Source organism: Corythoichthys intestinalis, chromosome 12, assembly GCF_030265065.1.
Source record: "Corythoichthys intestinalis isolate RoL2023-P3 chromosome 12, ASM3026506v1, whole genome shotgun sequence".
In the NCBI taxonomy this organism is placed as follows: Eukaryota; Metazoa; Chordata; class Actinopteri; order Syngnathiformes; family Syngnathidae; genus Corythoichthys; species Corythoichthys intestinalis.
The window spans coordinates 2,383,005-2,402,605 of record NC_080406.1 but is presented as its reverse complement, the minus strand read 5'-3'; the positions used below and the strand labels follow the sequence as shown (position 1 = coordinate 2,402,605).

The window sequence follows — 19,601 nt, the reverse complement described above, 5'->3', positions numbered from 1 at the left end:
GTGAAAAAGTAATGAGATTAAGCCAAAGAAATACAAAAAAACCACATTGAATTTCGACGATAGAGAAAAACATTATTTGTCCAAAGAGCATGATTGCCCTCTGGTGGAGAAAATAGGTCCCAGTTTGAATAGTGAAGCGTTCCTTCATAATTATTTTGAAATTAAAAAGCATCATATCTCCAGTTTTCCGTGGTCAATCGGTGCCAAATAAAAACTGAAGAGAGGTCAAAATCCGCGCTTTCGAGTCACGTCGAGGGCGGCGCTCTTTATCAAATACTTAATTTTATGGTGCTTAAAAGACAACCTGCTTGAGTAGGCTTGGTGATAGGACAAGCTTGCGTCTGATTGGTAGAATGGAGTCACGTGATTATTGTTGCGACCTCTCATTGGTGAAATCGGGAGCGCTACCCCGGAAATACACCAGGCACGTATCTACTCTTGGCATCGCTAGCAAAAAAACATATAAAATGTTAAAATTTTTGTGTAGCCCAAAGTTGCGGAGTAAAAGTTACGTTTTTCCTTCACAAATCTACTCAAAAAGTATAGCCTATAAAACTACTTAGAAGTACATTTTTCCCAAAAAGTTCAAATGTAACGGAGGTCATGTAATGCGTTACTACCCACCTCTGCTTATAACATGCTGAAAACTTCGAGGTAAATTGTTCAGGTAATTGAAAGAAGTGACATTTATCCAATTAATCGATTATGAAAATATTTAGTTGCAGCCCAAGTCCAATCTATTTCAACTGGGACAAAATAGATGTCTATTGTCGTCAACCTCGACTTTATTTTCCCCATAAACTGGTCCAGCCCACTTGAGATTATAGGCGGATTTTAAGGGGGGGGCAGGGCTGGTGGCTGAAAAGTGTCATTTCATGTAATTGTCTTTCTTATATGTATATACAGTTGTAAAGTAATAAAACTGGAACAAAAATGAATGAAATGAACAAAAACATTTTTATAATGGGTGAAAATTATTTTTCGAAAAGATCATGTGACTAGCAACTTAGAACCACCTTTTCATCCCCTCTTCTTGTGATTATAACTTTCGGATATGGCACGATAAGGGTATCAAATCATTTGCTGACATGTTTGAAGATGGACACTTTGTATCATTTACTCAACTGACTGAGAAATATAATCTACCCAGAACTCACTTTTTTCGTTATTTGCAAGTCAGGCATTATGTGCGCTCTAATGTGCCCAATTTCCCCTTAGTACCCAGTCCTAATCCAATCGACCGGTTTCTCTCCTTTGATCCACTTTCCGAAGGTGCACTGTCAAAACTGCATAACTACATTTCGTTATCATTGGGTTCAGCTATTGATAAGGTAAGGGCAGCTTGGGAACAAGATTTGGGGCATCTCCCTGATAATTTGTGGGAATCTATACTATCTTCAATACATAAATCATCAATCTGTGCTAGGCACTGCCTTCTTCAGTTCAAGGTGGTGCACAGGGCTCACATGTCCAAAGCTAAACTGTCCAGTTTTTACCCGAACATTACGGCCACCTGTGATAAATGCAAATTTGGGGACGCTACATTGATACATATGTATTGGCTGTGCCCCAAACTGCAGAAATTTTGGTTTGATATTTTCCAAACTCTGTCCACAGTACTAAATAAGAATATTAACATCAATCCTACCCTTGCTTTGTTTGGTATTTTTCGTGAAGATAATGATCACTTGTCATCTACAGAACAACGTATGGTCACCTTTGCTCTGCTCTTGGCTAGACGCACAATTTTGCTACAGTGGAAGGGGGCTGCCCTGCCCACGCTTATCCAGTGGCGTCGGGATTTAATGTCTTGCCTCAAACTAGAAATGTTGCGCTTCTCTTTGACTAGGTCAAGGAGAAGGTTCCATACGACGTGGGATCCTTTTCTGACGTACTTTCACAAAACTCAAACAAAGCCATGAGATATGCTCAGATGTTCGGAGGGAACCCTTGAGACGTATGGATAAATACAATCATTCTCCTCCTATTTTTACATTTTCTCTCTCTAAAGATAAAGATATATACAGATATGGACATAAATGCAACAGCTTTTATTTTGTGATGCACTGCCTTTAACTCATCATTGATATGTATTTGTTTGCCTAAATACTATAGTTATTCAGGACATTTGGGGTTGTGGGTGGGGAGGGTTTATCTTGTGTTATCTTGTTTGTAAATTTCTGTTTATATACATGGAAAAATTGAATAAAAATATTTGAAAAAAGACTAGCAACTTAGACGGTCATTTGCTTTGCATAGAATTTATAAAAAAGAAAAAATAGGGGGGAGCAATTTTTTCTCTTTGATTGAAGCAACATTTTTGGGGGGATTGAATGATTTAGACACAAATGTCCTACCTATAATATAGCCCAAACACAAAAAGGATTTCTTCAAAGGCAACTTTTTCAATGAAAAATTAAGTGTTCAAATGCAAATTTTTCCGCCACAAATATTTTTTCGCATTAAACATGATTTTTTTTTTTTTTTTTTTTTGATTGAAGTGATTTTTCTTTTTGAAAATATTTTTTGGGAACTATTTTTTTGAATAATAAAGACAAAAATGTCCTAGCCAAAATGTGGCACAAATCACAAATCAACATTATTTCAATCAAAAAACGTTGCTTCACTGAAAAAAATATTTTAAAAAAATAAATAAAAGAATAGCTTTCACGAGCATTTTTTTGAGTTTCAAATTTTTTTTTTTTTTTGCATTCAAACTTTTTTGATTGAAGCGACTTTTTTGGGGGTTGAATATATTTTGATTGAATAATAAAGACACAAATGTACCTCCATAAGGCTCCGGCCAGGGGATATAATTTTTGACTGGGGTAACTACATTGGCACGACACTAGCAGGGGTACTATATTCAATGGATGAGGATCTTGGCGAAAAGTATTGCCTAAGCAGCCTGATTTAGAATTCCCCTCAAGAATGATGGGAAAAAATGCTCATTGTCAACTTATATTCTTGTAAATTTTATTGCTGACACTGCGTTTCAGGGTCATCAACATGTTGTGCCCCCCCCTGCCCCAAAAGTCAAACTCTGCCTATGCTTGAGATCTAATCGCCATGAAAGTGGCCCCTGAATCAAAATGATTTAAAAAAGAAAACCCCAGGAAATAACACATTTCCAACACTTTCTTTTATTACGAACAAACTCCAACTCAATTCTCCTTCTCCTGTACGGTCTTGGTTCCGCGCAGCCTGCCGGTACGACGGGCGGCGATGAGACCGACTTTGCGACCCGCGGGCGCGTCCCTCCTGATGGTGGAGGGCTTCCCAATATGCTGATGGTTACCACCGCCAAAGGGATGCTCAACCGGCTAAAAAAAAAAAAAAAATTGGCGGGATTACGACGCGCCGTAATGTCTGGCGAAGGGTCGGCGCGAGGACGCTTACGTTCATGGCCACACCACGGACGCGAGGCCAGCAGTTCCTCTTGGCCTTGTACTTGTGGTAGGCGCGACCGGCCTTCAGGATGGGCTTGTCGATACGACCGCCGCCCGCGACCACGCCTGCGACGGACGTACGAGTCCGGTCAAATAAAGGAAAAGGCGGGACGGAATTTTGCCAATTTCCTCACCGACGACGGCTCTGTTGGCCGAAGAGATGACCTTCTTGGAGCCGGACGGCAGCTTGACTCTGGATTTTTTGGTCTCTAGGTTGTGCGAGATGACGGTGGCGTAGTTTCCGGAGGCGCGCGCCAGCTTGCCCCGGTCGCCGGGTTTCTCCTCCAGGCAGCAGATGATGGTGCCCTCGGGCATGGTTCCCACGGGCAGGACGTTACCGATGTTCAGCTGAGCTGGAAGGTCAAACAAAGTTCCACATCATATACTTTGGCTGTAAATGTGCATTTTTAGGTTTTCCGGGGCATTCTTGTAAATTTTGGATTATTTCCTGTTGACTTTAGAACATTTCCGGGTCACTTTCTGTTCATTTTGGGGCACTCCCGGAATGTTCTGGAGCATTTGAGGGTCACCTGTTATCTCAGGGCATTTCCGAGTCACTTCCTGTTCATTTTGGAGCATTTCTAGGTAACTTTCTGTTGATTTGGGGGGCACCACGTTATGTTTTGGGTCGTTCCGGGTAACTTCCTGTACATTTGGGATCATTTCCTGTTGATTTCAGGGCATTACCAAGTCACTTCCTATTCCTCATACTGGATAGAGTGAATACATTAAGCTCCACGGATAATCAGTTTGGTTTTAAACCTAGGCATGGCACAGACATGTGGATGTACAGTGCCTTGCAAAAGTATTCGGCCCCCTTGAACCTTGCAACCTTTCGCCACATTTCAGGCTTCAAACATGAAGATATAAAATTGTAATTTTTTGTCAAGAATCAACAACAAGTGGGACACAATCGTGAAGTGGAACAAAATTTATTGGATAATTTACACTTTTTTAACAAATAAAAAACTGAAAAGTGGGGCGTGCAATATTATTCGGCCCCCTTGCGTTAATACTTTGTAGCGCCACCTTTTGCTCCAATTACAGCTCCAAGTCGCTTGGGGTATGTTTCTATCAGTTTTGCACATCGAGAGACTGACATTCTTGCCCATTCTTCCTTGCAAAACAGCTGGAGCTCAGTGAGGTTGGATGGAGAGTGTTTGTGAACAGCAGTCTTCAGCTCTTTCCACAGATTCTCCATTGGATTCAGGTCTGGACTTTGACTTGGCCGTTCTAACACCTGGATACGTTTATTTTTGAACCATTCCATTGTAGATTTGGCTTTAAGTTTTGGATCATTGTCCTGTTGGAAGATAAATCTCCGTCCCAGTCTCAGGTCTTGTGCAGATACCAACAGGTTTTCTTCCAGAATGTTCCTGTATTTGGCTGCATCCATCTTCCCGTCAATTTTAACCATCTTCCCTGTCCCTGCTGAAGAAAAGCAGGCCCAAACCATGATGCTGCCACCACCATGTTTGACAGTGGGGATGGTGTGTTCAGGGTGATGAGCTGTGTTGCTTTTACATCAAACATATCGTTTTGCATTGTGGCCAAAAAGTTCAATTTTGGTTTCATCTGACCAGAGCACCTTCTTCCACATGTTTGGTGTGTCCCCCAGGTGGCTTGTGGCAAACTTGAAACGAGACTTTTTATGGATATCTTTGAGAAATGGCTTTCTTCTTGCCACTCTTCCATAAAGGCCAGATTTGTGCAGTGTATGACTGATTGTTGTCCTATGGACAGACTCTCCCACCTCAGCTGTAGATCTCTGCAGTTCATCCAGAGTGATCATGGGCCTCTTGGCTGCATCTCTGATCAGTTTGAGTTGTTTGAGAAGAAAGTTTGGAAGGACGGCCGGGTCTTGGTAGATTTGCAGTGGTCTGATGCTCCTTCCATTTCAATATGATGGCTTGCACAGTGCTCCTTGAGATGTTTAAAGCTTGGGAAATCTTTTTGTATCCAAATCCGGCTTTAAACTTCTCCACAACAGTATCTCGGACCTGCCTGGTGTGTTCCTTGGTTTTCATAATGCTCTCTGCACTTTAAACAGAACCCTGAGACTATCACAGAGCAGGTGCATCTATACGGAAACTTGATTACACACAGGTGGATTCTATTTATCATCATCGGTCATTTAGGACAACATTGGATCATTCAGAGATCCTGACTGAACTTCTGGAGTGAGTTTGCTGCACTGAACGTAAAGGGGCCGAATAATATTGCACGCCCCACTTTTCAGTTTTTTGTTAAAAAAGTTGAAATTATCCAATAAATGTTGTTCCACTTCACGATTGTGTCCCCCTTGTTGTTGAATCTTGACAAAAAAATTAAAATTTCATATCTTTATGTTTGAAGCCTGAAATGTGGCGAAAGGTTGCAAGATTCAAGGGGGCCGAATACTTTTGCAAGGCACTGTATATTCTATTTTGTTTACTGCAGTTTGCTTTGACTTTTGTGAGTCTTGATAGTTGATTACAAGCTTAAAAAAAGTACTTCCTTAACTTCTTTCTTTCCTCTTTTAGAAAAAGGTTTAGCGCTATCTACTGTAAGTACTGACAATCATTTGGGGTGAGAAGTTTGAAGTATGCAGTGCAACAAAATCTGATTAATATACAAAATATGGACGTACGGGTTGGATTGCATGTATGGGTTTCACAGTACACTGTGACGAAATGATGAGCCAAAAATATTTGCATTTTTTTGCTTAGGGCCCCCAAATGGCCTGGGCCGGCCCTGGATTTATGTTTTAAAAGAGTTGGTCAATACCTATATGAGTTCAAACTCTTTAGATGCGTCCAAAGCCTTTGATCGTGTGAACCGCGGGAAGTTGTTTGGGAAATTAAGCCAAGCGGGGCTTCCCAATGACATAAGAATTCTTTTATATTGGTATACTCTAGGGCTGCAGCTATCGATTATTTTAGTAGTCGATTAATCGATGAACTAGTTAGTTAGAATAATCGAGTAATCGGATAAGGAGCATGAAAAATTAAAATACCTGGTATAAAAAAAATTGAGGATCTATGTACAACAAAAGAACAATTGGCATACATAGCAAAAGTCCGCTAGCTTAAATGCTATAAAACACTTTTTTTGACAATGCTCCTAACAAATGGTTGACTTATATTCCCACAAAAAATGACTAAATATACCTTTTAACTAAATTACGAATTCAATAAAAAACATTAGCCCAAACAAAAACTTAGCTTACGTTGGTCTTAACAGGGAGCAGTTGGATTCAGCCATGTAAAATGAGGCAGACCAGAGGGCAGTGTTTCCACCCTAATCTACAAAACTAAATGTAAACACTTTCAAAATAAACCATTACAATGCCACTTTAATTAAACGAATACTCGAAACAACAAAATTTAATTCGTATATTTTTTTCTTATCCAATACTCGAGTTAATCGATTAATCGTTGCAGCACTAGTATACTCATTAAACTATGCAGGTGAAGTAGGAGGGCTGTATATCAGCCCCCTTCAAAGTTAGCAATGGGGTCAGACGGGAGCATCCAATTTTTATTTGAATGAACTGTCAGAACTGTTAACTCATTTGCTCCCAAAAATGTGTAAACACATTCCATTTTTAATTGTTTCAGTGTCCCAAAGACGTATATATAAATCTTGTTTTTTTTGTTTTTTTTTTTTCAAAAAAGACATCTCTGGGTCGTGATTCAATTTAGCTCCAAAGCACGAAGCTGAAAATCCATTTTGAAGCAGTAAAACTGGCCACTGGAGGGCAGTAGCGCATTTGGTAAGACTCGTAACTAGGGATGGGACTCTCTGGCATGAAGCCGATTCGATATGTATCTAGATACACAGGTTACGATTCGATTAAAAAACGATACGTTTTTAAGGTCGACCGATTCGATACAGTTTAAGAACGATACGGTTCAATACAGAGTGAAAACGATACGATAGTAAACATTTGTTGTGTGTGTTCGAACCGTATTTTAAACATAAAAAAGACCACATTTCTAATAGCAAAATTAAACAGCAAAATTTCATACCAATGTTATGTTTTATTTTTTTATGATTTTTTTTTTTTATAGATTTATAATAAAATAGAACTCCAGTGACAGACAACAATAAAGTGCAGTAAATCAATTAGTGTATTTCCTGGTGTTTGGAACACAAGAGGTAAGCAATTTAAGTGCAAACTTTCAACGTAAACATCTTAGCAACAAAAAATATTAATTATATGCAGCAGCTCTAGAAAAAAAAGAATTAAACCCGCAATGTTATCATAAATAAATAATAAATTATGCTTTACCACTGGTATAATTGGGGGAATAAAAACATGGCATTTTAGACAGACAGGTCAATAATCATTACTTTTAACTTATACACAGCAGAGTCTTTCACTTATTCCTGTGCTTCCACATTTTTTTTATTCCTCATCACTGTCCATATCTTTTTTGAAGGGCAGATTTTTTCTTGAGGAAGATAAACTAATCCACGTGTTAATGTTTAAGTAGACTGCGTTTCGTGGGGAAAAAAAATCTCCAAAGGAGCGTGCTGCCCTTTCCACCATTGTAGTGGGTTATTTTTCCAGGGTTAAAAACTCACGATCCCTGTACCGCTCCTCACTTCACACTAGCTCCGTCTCATGCGAACAGATCTGGCTGCCTTCCTCACTTCAAAGTCCGACTTTTGTATTTCCTGGGTGCGTTGAAAATCAATCGCTGCACGTCGCTGGCGTCGGTGCGCAAACTGCCCATTGTTTTAGCATGTTGCTTCGTTGCCACTAAAGGTTTCGTTTTCGTTTTGGGCTGTGAAGAAAAAGCTATGGAGCGTGCGTTACAGTGGTTTTGTTAGCTCTCGCGTTGTGACACGCCCGTGACGATCGGGCAATGACGGCGACTAGTAGCGGTTCTGCCGAAATGCACGGGAAGTAGAGGCAACCATACCGTGAGTTGTGCTTGTCCGTATTATAGCATGCGTGCGGTCTCAATCTAAGCGCGCTGTGTGGTGAATGACACGAGCGCAGCAAGTGAAGTAAAAGCTAAATTATCATTCCATTAAGCAATGCATTGAATTAGGCATTAGAAGCCGATTCTTGTGCTCGCGATAGCCGAATTATAGCTCTACTATCGGTTCGTTGAATATTTAATGGCAAATTACTGTCGAATGGTAACTTTACAATCGATACAGCTGTATCGCTCACCTGTAAAACCGGATATCCGGTCGTATCGGTTTATCGTTCTCAAGCTTACTCGTAACCCAATTCAACGGCCTGGCCGCACGGTCAGAGCGCCGGTGGAAGGATGCCATGCGGCGGACGACCGAGTGGAACAACCGAGAGGACGCCCGGGATGCCAGGCGCTGGAAGACCAAGCAAAACGACCTGGACCACCATTGCAGCGGAAGATGCCGTTGAGTCTGTGCTGCTTGCCGAACAGACCCCGCAGAAACAAACAAAAAAAAAAATCCATCTTTATGAGACAGGCGGCGATGAGGGAAAAGTTTAACCGGCTGTCGCGGCGTCATCTTTCAGTTAGTTAGGTGTAAATAAATTGTTACTTTGCTATCAAAAGCTCTATCTTGTTTGTTTGTTTGTTTTTAAAAAGGAAAACATTCAGATGTTTGGGATGTCACAAAAGCAAAAAATAGCTGTGTTAAAGTCACCTTTGAAATGATGTTTTCACAAAAAAGCTCAATTTCTCCGTTTTTTCATCAGAAAGTGGAAAAATGCCCAAACTAAGCTTTGTTTCTAATGCTGATTTCTAAAGAATGGAAAAAGATATCAACTTACTTTTTCCTGCTGAAAGAAGTGAGTCTTTCTATTGGTGGGTTCCATGTTTATAAAGCAATAGAACAGAATTTTCTGTGGGCCTTGCAAAATCAGTCAAAATCCTGTAAAACGGCCGGGAGCAAAGGGCCTTGCTCCCGTGAAAATGGCTGGGAGTGAATGAGTTAAGTGCATAGACTTCATAATATATTGACAGGACACGGGGCACTGACACGACGCTACGCCTTCAGGTAGAGGGTCTGTCCACACCTAGCATCAAGAGGAGTTATTCTCAAACACACGCATGCAGCAATCTAACGGCGGATTTAGGTTGAAAAAGTATGATGGCTGTACCGCATACAAACAGGAAGGATTGTCTCAGGAGTGATTTGTTCGAGGATTCGAGGTAATTATATTTTTCGTACCCAACGTGCATTTTGAAACGTTGTGGGAAAAAAAATCAGTGGGAGAGATTAGCCGAATTGGCGTCCTACTTTGCAATCTTTACGTGAAATAGACTGCTAGCCAAAAGTATTGGCACCCCTACAATTCTGTCAGATAATGCTCAATTCTTCCAGAAAATGATTGCAATTACAAATTCTTTGGTAGTAATATTTTGCTTGCAATGAAAAACACAAAAGAGGGGAATGAAATCATTATCATTTTACACAAAACTCCAAAAATGGGCCAGACAACAGTATTAGCACCCATTGAAAAATCATGTGATGCTTCTCTAATTTGTATGATTAACAGCCGTTACTTGCTCGTGGCACATAACAGGTGGTGGCAATAACTAAATCACACTTGCAGCCAGTTAAAATGGACTAAAGTTGACTCAACCTCTGTACTGTGTCCTTATGTATACCACATTGAACATGGAGAAAAGACAAACAACTGTCTGAGGACTTCAGAAGCAAAATTGTGAAGAAGCATGGGCAATCTCAAGGCTACAAGTCCATCTCCAAAGACCTGAATGTTCCTGTGTCTAATGTGCGCAGTGTCATGAAGAACTGTAAAGCCCACAGCACTGCGGCTAATCTCCCTAGATGTGGACGGGAAAGGAAAATTGACGAGAGATTTCAAGGAAAGATTGTGCAGATGGTGGAGAAAGAACCTCCACTAACATCCAAACAAGTTCGAGCTGTCCCGCAGTCCGAGGGTACAACAACGTCAACCCGTACTATCCGTCGTCGTCTGAATGAAAAGGACTCTATACCCAGGAAGACCCCACTTCTGACCCAGAGACATATAAAAGCCTGGCTGAAGTTTGCCAAAACTTACCAGAGAAATCCAAAAAGGTTTTGGAAGAACGTTCTCTGATTGGATGACACAAAAGTAGCGCTTTCTGGGAAAAGGCATCAACATAGTTTACAGGAAACAAAACGAGGCCTTCAAAGAAAAGAACGCAGTCCCCACGGTCAAACATGGCGGAGGTTCCCTGATGTTTAGGGCTTGCTTTGCTACCTCTGGCGCTGGACTGCTTGACCGTGTGCATGGCATTATGAAGTCTGAAGACTACCAACAAATTTTACAACATAATGTGAGAAAGCTGGGTCTCCCTCAGAGGTCATGGGTCTTCCAGCAGGACAATGACCCAAAAGTACCAGAAAATGGTTTGAGAGAAAGCTCTGGAGACTTCTAAAGTGGCCAGACCCGAATCCCACACCTGTGGAGTAGTGCTGCAACGATTAATCGATTAACTCGAGTATTCGATTAGAAAAAAAAGATTCGTACTAAATTTTGCTGCTTCGATTACTCGTTTAGTTATTGTGGCGTTGTCATGGTTTATTTTGAAAGTGTTTGCAATCAGTTTTATTGATTTGAGTGGATACACTGCCCTCTAGTCTGCCTCATTTCACATGGCTGAATCCAGCTGCTCCATGTTAAGATCAAAATAAGCCAAGTTTTTGTTTGCGCTAATGTTTTTTTTAATGCATTCATTATTCAGTTTATGGGCATATCTAGCCGTTTTATGTGGCAATATATGTCTGAGCCATTTGTTAAGAGCAGTTTGAAAAAAAAAAGTTATCATTTTATAGCATTTAAGCTAGCGGACTTTTGTTATTTAAGTTAGCCAATTGTTCTTTTATTGTACATAGATCCTTATTTAATAGTTTTTAATAGTTTTTCAATTGTCCATCAACACATCGTGTTTACCTGTTACGGCTACGTACATTCCTCCTATTTACGGCGTGTTTTTCTGCTCGTTAACATTAATAATCAAAATGGTGAAGGCGTGTGTGGCGGTCGGTTGCAATAACAGAAGATAGACGGAGAGACTTGAAGTTCTACCGGATTCCGAGAGACCCGGAGAGGAGAGAGCGAGATGGGCTGCTGCAATTCGACGAGAAAACTGGGCTCCAAACGACGACCGACGTCACAAAATCACGTGCTCGCTGTATGGTTCCGCCCACTTGTCCGTCATTTTGTGTCTGTATTATCAATGGTCTCAATTGATCGAGCAATTTATAATGCATTTCATGGAAGACCCGGTGCTTTCGGATGCTGTAAACTCACTTGATGCTTTGCATAAAAGGCGTTATGTGGAAAAGCTTCAGTTTATCCATTCGCCAGATCCATATTTGATGCCTAAATCGATGTTTTTCGACCCACTGTCTCCGCCGTATTTGCCTGACATCTGCTAGCTACCCTGAACTGTACAACTATCTTGTCCACACAAAATCAGCCTATTCTCACGAAAGTTTGAAAAACTTTAAGAGCTTGGAGGCTTATAAATACTTCGTTGCTGGTTGGGTGAAACAGGTCCTCGTCCACGAAAATTCGGCAGGAATCTATCTTGTGCTTGGAAAGGTGAGTTACGAAATTTTCAATTCAAAATCTTTTGTTATTGCTAACATCCACTGTCAAGTCTAATGTATTTCATGTCGTTTGTCAATGGAGTTAGGGCTTTTAATGTTTATATGGTTTAACGATAGCACTCTCACTACATACATACGTGTATGTTGTCGGCGATTAGCCTAGCAATGATCTTAATTGTGGTTGTCAGCCCAAAACACTCTAAATATATATTAAATGCATTTTACCAGATATAAAATGACTACTACATAATCTGTGGTAATCGTTTGGAGCCCAGTTTTCTCGTCGAATTGCAGCAGCCCATCTCGCTCTCTTCTCTCCGGGTCTCTCGGAATCCGGTAGAACTTCAAGTCTCTCCGTCTTCTCCGTCTATCTTCTCTGTTATTGCAACCGACCGCCACACACGCCTTCACCATTTTGATTATTAATGTTAACGAGCAGAAAAACACGCCGTAAATAGGAGGAATGTACGTAGCCGTAACAGGTAAACACGATGTGTTGACGGACAATTGGGCGGCTCCAGTCAGGAGGGCGGAGTTGTGACGTCACGTGGGTAGGGTCTATATACGTAGAGTTACCTTTCTTGCCACAGTAGATGAACTGTCCCGTGTGGATGCCCTCGGCGGCAATGAAGAGCTCCGTCCTCTTCTTGAAGCGGTACGGGTCACGGAAGGCCACTTTGGCCAAGGGGGCGCCACGGCCGGGGTCGTGGATGATGTCCTGAGAGGGGAACGTCACTCACAATTCACCCTCCTTTACACAGGAATATTCCTTAACCTACCTTGACAATTCCCTTAATGTAACCGTGGCGTTCGGCAAAGTCAATGTGGCGGAGTTTAGCGGCCCCCTTCCTGTGCTTGACGTGGGCTTTGAACACGGAGCCCGCGCCTTTTCTCTGTCCCCTGATCACACGTCCCATCGTGAACTGAAATGACAGGCATTTGATTGGGCGATTAGCATAAGTTAGCTACCGGCTTTTAGCATAACACGCTCTCCACTTCATACGTTTCATATGTTGACATATAAGTTAACTTTAATCAAAGGTCATGCTTTAAAACACCGAGTATACTTAGTTTTAAACACTAGTTGATAAATGCGTCAATTAACACTGCGTCGAACATTTTAGCTCGCTCATAATGATGCTACGCCATGTTATCCCATGGCCATACACAGCGCTTAAAAACATTCATTTTCAAGTCTGTGGTTAAAAAATAATCTACGAGACAATTTCGCTGACACGTAAGGCATCTTTTTAAATGTTCTTTCTTAGTGGATGACTAAATAAAATTGTGGTTTGACGCAGATTGAGACCGACTGTCGTATGGAAGTTGTCCTACCTAAACTCCGTTGACGAAAAGAGGAAGTAGTTGGCGCGAGACGAGGTTATCTTCCGGAGGATCCCACGTAGGGGCTTGTGGGAAATGTAGTGACACCGTTTCGTAAACATCGCCATGAAATCGCCTCATTTATTTTATTTTTTAAATTCTTGCTCTTGTCCATCAAAAACGACTAATAACGTTAATTTTGAAACTATGACGTCGAACAAACCAAATTGTTAGCATGTAACTTGCCATAGATATAATATATTTAGGGCTAGATGACTCGTGGCCGTTTTGCGTCGGCTTCTTCTTACTAGTAGGGACTACTCCTAAACGCTGAATAATTGACGGATTTATGACTCAGGTTTGCGGATGTGAAAATGTCCTAAAATTTAAATATTCGTAATTATACGGTTAAAATTTGAAATTCGCTAGAAAATAGAGCGGTCCATAGCTGTTTGAAAGTACGCGCTACGTCGACTGTAATGTTATGTTTACCGAATAGCACCGACGCAAAATGGCCGACGGTCACGACCCCGTCCCTTTCCTCTCGTCCCTTTTAGCTTACATTTCAGCGGACACTAGATATCTCGTTTTATCAGAGGTGGGTAGAGTAGCCAAAATGTTTTACTCAAGTAAAAGTAGCGTACTTCAAATGACATTACTCAAGTAAAAGTATAAGTAGTCATCCAAAAAATGTACACAAGTACAAATAAAAAAGTATTTAGTGAAAAAAAACACTCACACTGAGTAACATTATGAGTAACTGCTAACAATGCTTGATTTTTTTTTTTAACAATGGTATTTTTTTTCTGCACAAATATTAACCATTATTATTATACTGTACAAAACCCATTACATAAGCACATTAAGCCAAATAAATACACAAAAAAAAAAATCATTGAATACTGACAAGAAAAAAAATTACATAAAAGAAGCATTATTTGTCCAAAGAGCATGACTGCCCTCTGGTGGAGAAAATAGTTCCGAGTTTGAATAGTAAATGGTTCCTTCATAGATGCTTTTATGATATTAAAAGGATCATATCTCCGGTTTTCCGTGGTCAACCGGTGCCAAATAAAAACTGTGAGAGAGGTTAAAATCCGCGCTTTCGAGTCATGTTGAGGGCGGCGCTCTATATCAAATACTTAATTTTTTACGGTGCTTTAAAGAAACCACATGAATGAACAGGCTGGGGTGATCATAGAACGGCAAGCTTGCATCTGAGTGGTATAATGAAGTCATGTGATTATTGTTGCGACGTTTCATTGGTGAAATTGCTACACTTGGCATCACTGGCAAAAAAAGACAAAAAACAAAACAACTACATCTAATATGTAGACTAAAAAGGAAAAATGTAACCACTCTTGTGCAACCCAAAGTAGTGGAGTAAGATGAGAATTTTATCTTTACAAATAAACTCGAGCAAAAGTAAAAAGTATGGCTTAGTAAAACTACTCTTAGAAGTACATTTTTCTCTAAAAGTTACTCAAGTAAAGGCAACAGAGTACATGTAATGCGTTACTAAGCACCTCTGAGTTTTATATATATGTAATATCCTGTGCTAAATTTGTAAATCGTAAGGTGCCGGAACGCAAAGTACATATGACAGCGCAGGGATGACGAGACGGGCACAAGTCCCGGAACATACACAGAAAATGGTGCTGAAAACAACACGCAAATAACCACTTGCTATGCTGTGGGACTTGTAAGCCTCAATTTCAGATATTATCCATGGTATAAATGTTATGACAACAATTTACAATAATTTAGGCTATACTCTGCACAGTACGGGCAATTGCCCACATAACCACAGGTGGGACTTACCATACACAGTCAGCAATTAGTTTCTCAACAGGTCGAACTTGTTAAACATAAAAACAATATCAGAGATTACAATAAATAACACAAACCCATTTTTTTGCGAGTTTTATCTTAGTGTGACTGGCGTTGCCAATTTGGCATATAAGAAAAAGTGGGTGAGCGTAAGGGGACGAGAGAGGGAGCGAAAAGGAGAGTTGCGCGGGAGCGCGGTGTTGACTGGCTGACTGTCCCCTGCTGGTTTTTGTTTCGTTAATAAAATTCTGTATGTAACAGCCATCCAAGGCGTCTCAGTGTTTTTAAACACTACACCACCTCCCAGAAGGAAGAAACGGACGTAGGAGCGACAACGAACGAGTCACGGAAATCGCCGGTCCACGTATTATTGTTATTTTCTATACACGAAAGGTGCCGGATCTGCCCAAATAGGTCCCGGAACACAGGAAGGTAAAAATCAAGAGGTGCCGGATCTTGTTCCGGCAGGATCCGGCACAAATTAACCCCTTGTAATATCACAGGTAAACCGCTGTATTCTATTGGACGGAGATGTCATTCCTCCTTTAATTTAAAAATAAAACAAAATACAGTGTCATATATTATCCATTTCCTAATGGTGCTGCAGTCAAACCTCAAGATCTTCTTTTATTCTTCTCTTTTTTTCCAAGCCATCAATTGTTCTCGAACGAGGATAATGTACAGTGGGGCAAATAACTATTTAGTCAACCACCAATTGTGCAAGTTCTCCTACTTGAAAAGATTACAGAGGCCTGTAATTGTCAGTATGGGTAAACCTCAACCATGAGAGACAGAATGTGGAAAAAAAAAAAGAAAATCACATTATTTGATTTTTAAAGAATTTATTTCCAAATTAGAGTGGAAAATAAGTATTTGGTCACCTACAAACAAGCAAGATTTCTGGCTGTTATAGAGGTCTAACTTCTTCTAACGAGGTCTAACGAGGCTCCACTCGTTACATGTATTAATGGTACCTGTTTTAACTTATTAGCGGTATAAAAGACACCTGTCCACAACCTCAGTCAGTCACACTCCAAACTCCACTATGGCCAAGACCAAAGAGCTGTCGAAGGACACCAGAGACAAAATTGTAGACCTGCACCAGGCTAGGAAGACTGAATCTGCAATAGGTAAAACGCTTGGTGTAAAGAACTCAACTGTGGGAGCAATTATTAGAAAATGGAAGACATACAAGAACATTGATAATCTCCCTCGATCTGGGGCTCCATGCAAGATCTCCCCCCGTGGCGTCAAAATGATGGCAAGCACGGTGAGCAAAAATCCCAGAACCACACGGGGGGACCTAGTGAATGACCTACAGAGAGCTGGGACCACAGTAACAAAGGCTACTATCAGAAAAACAATGTGCCGCTAGGGACTCAAATCCTGCACTGCCAGACGTGTCCCCCTGCTGAAGCGAGTACACGTCAATGCCCGTCTGCGGTTCGCTAGAGAGCACTTGGATGATCCAGAAGAGGACTGGAAGAATGTGTTATGGTCAGATGAAACCAAAATAGAACTTTTTTGTAGAAACACAGGTTCTCGTGTTTGGAGGAGAAAGAATACTGAATTGCATACGAAGAACACCATAACCACTGTGAAGCATAGGGGTTGGAAACATCATGCTTTGGGGCTGTTTTTTCTGCAAAGGGACCAGGACGACTGATCTGTGTAAAGGCAAGAATGAATGGGGCCATGTATCGAGAGATTTTGAGTGAAAAAGATGAAAAAGATGAGACGTGGCTGAGTCTTTCAGCATGACAATGATCCCAAATACACAGCCATGGGAACAAAGGAGTGGCTTCGTAAGAAGCCTTCAAGGTCCTGGAGTGGCCTAGCCAGTCTCCAGATCTCAACCCCATAGAAAATCTGTGGAGGGACGTGAAAGTCCATGTTGCCCAACAACAGCCCCAAAACATCACTGCTCTAGAGGAGATCTGCATGGAGGAATGGGCCAAAATACTAGCAACAGTGTGTGAAAAGCTTGTGAAGAGTTACAGAAAACGTTTGGCCTCCGTTATTGCCAACAAAAGGTACATAACAAAGTATTGACATAAACTTTTGGTATTGACCAAATACTTATTTTCCACCAGGATTTGCAAATAAATTCTTTAAAAATCGAACAATGTGAATTTTTTTGTTTTTTTTCCCCACATTCTGTCTTTCATGGTTGAGGTTTATCCATGTTGACAATTACAGGCCTCTCTCAAGTGGGAGAACTTGCACAATTAGTGGTTGACTAAATACTTATTTGCCCCACTGGATAGTAAATGCTCAAACTCATATTACTTCTGAAGAGATTTACAAATTGTTTTCCGGCCTCACACACACCCCCATTAAAAATGTGGCTCAACCCGTCAATAACAGTTGGTGGGTGTGACGTTGAGCTTTTTGGCATGCTGCCGATGGACTACCTGTAAATATTAGCATTGATAAAATAATTGTTTAAAAATTGGTTGAGAAATAAGCTAGCTATGACTTCATTTTAATGTCAGTGCACTGACTTTGATTGGGAACATCGCCCATACCAACATGGCCGTCCTGAGGTCGTTTTGGTTGGTGGCAATTAAAGGTCTTTTCATGTTTCTCCCGTCAATTGAAATGAGTTTATCACTATTAGACGTCCAATCTATTTGAAGTGGGAGGGGTGGCAGCGAATGAACTTTCATTTACTTGCTTTCAAACCTCCCACGTGAAATGAATTGGACGTCTACTTCTGATAAAATCACTTGAAATTCACAGCAAAAGGATGAGTGGACGTCTATCACCATCTTGGGCAGGGCGAAAAAAGTGCTTTTTAAAAAATAAATAAATAAATAAATAAATTACAGCGGCGTGGGTAACTGGCGGCCATCTTGGGTAGGGCGACTAATTGTTGGAAATTACACTTCGGAAAGCACATTTGCACAGCATTGGCACATTATTTCTTATTCCTTGTCGATATTGATGACATTTTTTCTTGCTGTATTGGTACTATTAATTTTCAACGTTGATTGAGCAAAAAAACATATTTTTATGATGGGTCAAAATTATTTTTCGAGCACCTTAGACGGTCATTTGCTTTGCATATAATTAAAAAAAAAACATATATATTTTTTAAAAATGATTGTTTTTCTTTGATTGAAAATATTTTTTGATTGAAGCAACTTTTTTTGTGAACGAATGATTTAGGCACAAATTTCCTAATCATAATATGGCCCAAACAAAAAAAGGATTGCTTCAATCAAAGAAAACTTTTTCAATGAAAAATTAAGTGTCCAAATGCAAATTTTTCAATCCTGAATATTTTTTCACATTCAAAAACTTTTTCTATGATTTTTCTTTTTTTGATTGAAGTGATTTTTCTTTTTGAAAATCTATATTTTTTTAAGCAACTTATTTTTTGATTGAATAATAAAGACAAAAATGTCCTGGCAAAAATGTGGCCCAAACACAAATCAACATTGCTTCAATCCCTCCCAAAAAACTTGACTTCAATCAAAAAAAAAAAAAAAAAAAAAATCAAAGGAAAATAACTTTCACATGCATTTTTTTGAGTTTTTTGAGTTTCAAATTTATTTTTGCCTTCAAACTAGGGCTGTCAAACGATTAAAATTTTTAATCAAGTTAATCACAGCTTAAAAATGAATTAATCGTAATCAGTCGCAATTCGAACCATCTATAAAATATATCATATTTTTCTGTAAGTTATTGTTGGAATGGAAAGATATAACACAAGACGGATATATACATTCAACATACTGAACATAAGTACTGTATTTTTTTATTTATTTAACAATAAATCAACAAGATGGCATTAACATTAACATTCTGTTAAAGCCATCCACGGATAGAAAGACTTGTAGTTCTTAAAAGATAAATGTTAGTACAAGTTGTAGAAATTTTATATTAAAACCCCTCTTAATGTTTTTGTTTTAATAAAATTTGTAAAAATTTCAATTAAAAAAATAAACTAGTAGCTCGCCATTGTTGATGTCAATAATTACCCAGTGCTCATGGTGCTGAAACGCATAAAATCAGTCACACTCAAGCACCACCAGAGGGCGACAAAACACCAAAAAACACAAGTAACAAGTGGACATGACACTGTGCTGTCATTTTAATCTGTTTGAGCGGGGCATGTGCGTTAATAGCGTCAAATATTTTAACGTGATTAATTTAACAACTGAATTACCGCCCATTAACACGATCATTTTGACAGCCCTAATTCAAACATATTAAAAAAAATTTTTTTTTATTGAAGCGACTTTTTTTTGGGGTCGAAAATATATATTTTGATTGAAGCAACGTTTTTTTGGATTGAATAATAAAGACAGGGGATACAATTTTGACTGGGATAACTACATTGGTACGACACCAATATTAATTTTATTGCTGACACTGCGTTTCGGGGTCATCAACATGTTGTGCCCCCTGTGCCTCAAAATCAAACTCCGCCTATGATTGCAA

At 39.9% G+C, this 19,601-nt stretch overlaps 1 protein-coding gene across 1 annotated transcript; it reads right to left on the bottom strand.

Moving 5' to 3' along the window:
- Positions 1-3,127: 3,127 nt before the first annotated feature.
- On the bottom strand, positions 3,128-13,469 carry rpl8 (ribosomal protein L8). Its single transcript, XM_057851716.1, has 6 exons — positions 13,335-13,469; positions 12,779-12,922; positions 12,576-12,717; positions 3,584-3,802; positions 3,400-3,515; positions 3,128-3,323 (listed from the first exon to the last, which is right to left on the bottom strand). Exons 2-6 carry the CDS (start codon positions 12,914-12,916, stop codon positions 3,165-3,167), a joined length of 774 nt encoding a protein of 257 aa, XP_057707699.1. The 5' UTR covers positions 12,917-12,922; positions 13,335-13,469; the 3' UTR covers positions 3,128-3,164.
- Between the last annotated feature and the right edge of the window lie 6,132 nt (positions 13,470-19,601).

Bases quoted from the DNA above. Each gene is read 5' to 3' on its own strand.
- rpl8 (XM_057851716.1), bottom strand. From the start codon at position 12,916: ATGGGACGTGTGATCAGGGGACAGAGAAAAGGCGCGGGCTCCGTGTTC. The intron at 12,718-12,778 runs GTAGGTTAAGGA...TTCCCCTCTCAG, and splicing joins ACATTAAGGGAATTGTCAAG to GACATCATCCACGACCCCGG. The intron at 3,803-12,575 runs GTAACTCTACGT...TTGACCTTCCAG, and splicing joins CATCTACTGTGGCAAGAAAG to CTCAGCTGAACATCGGTAAC.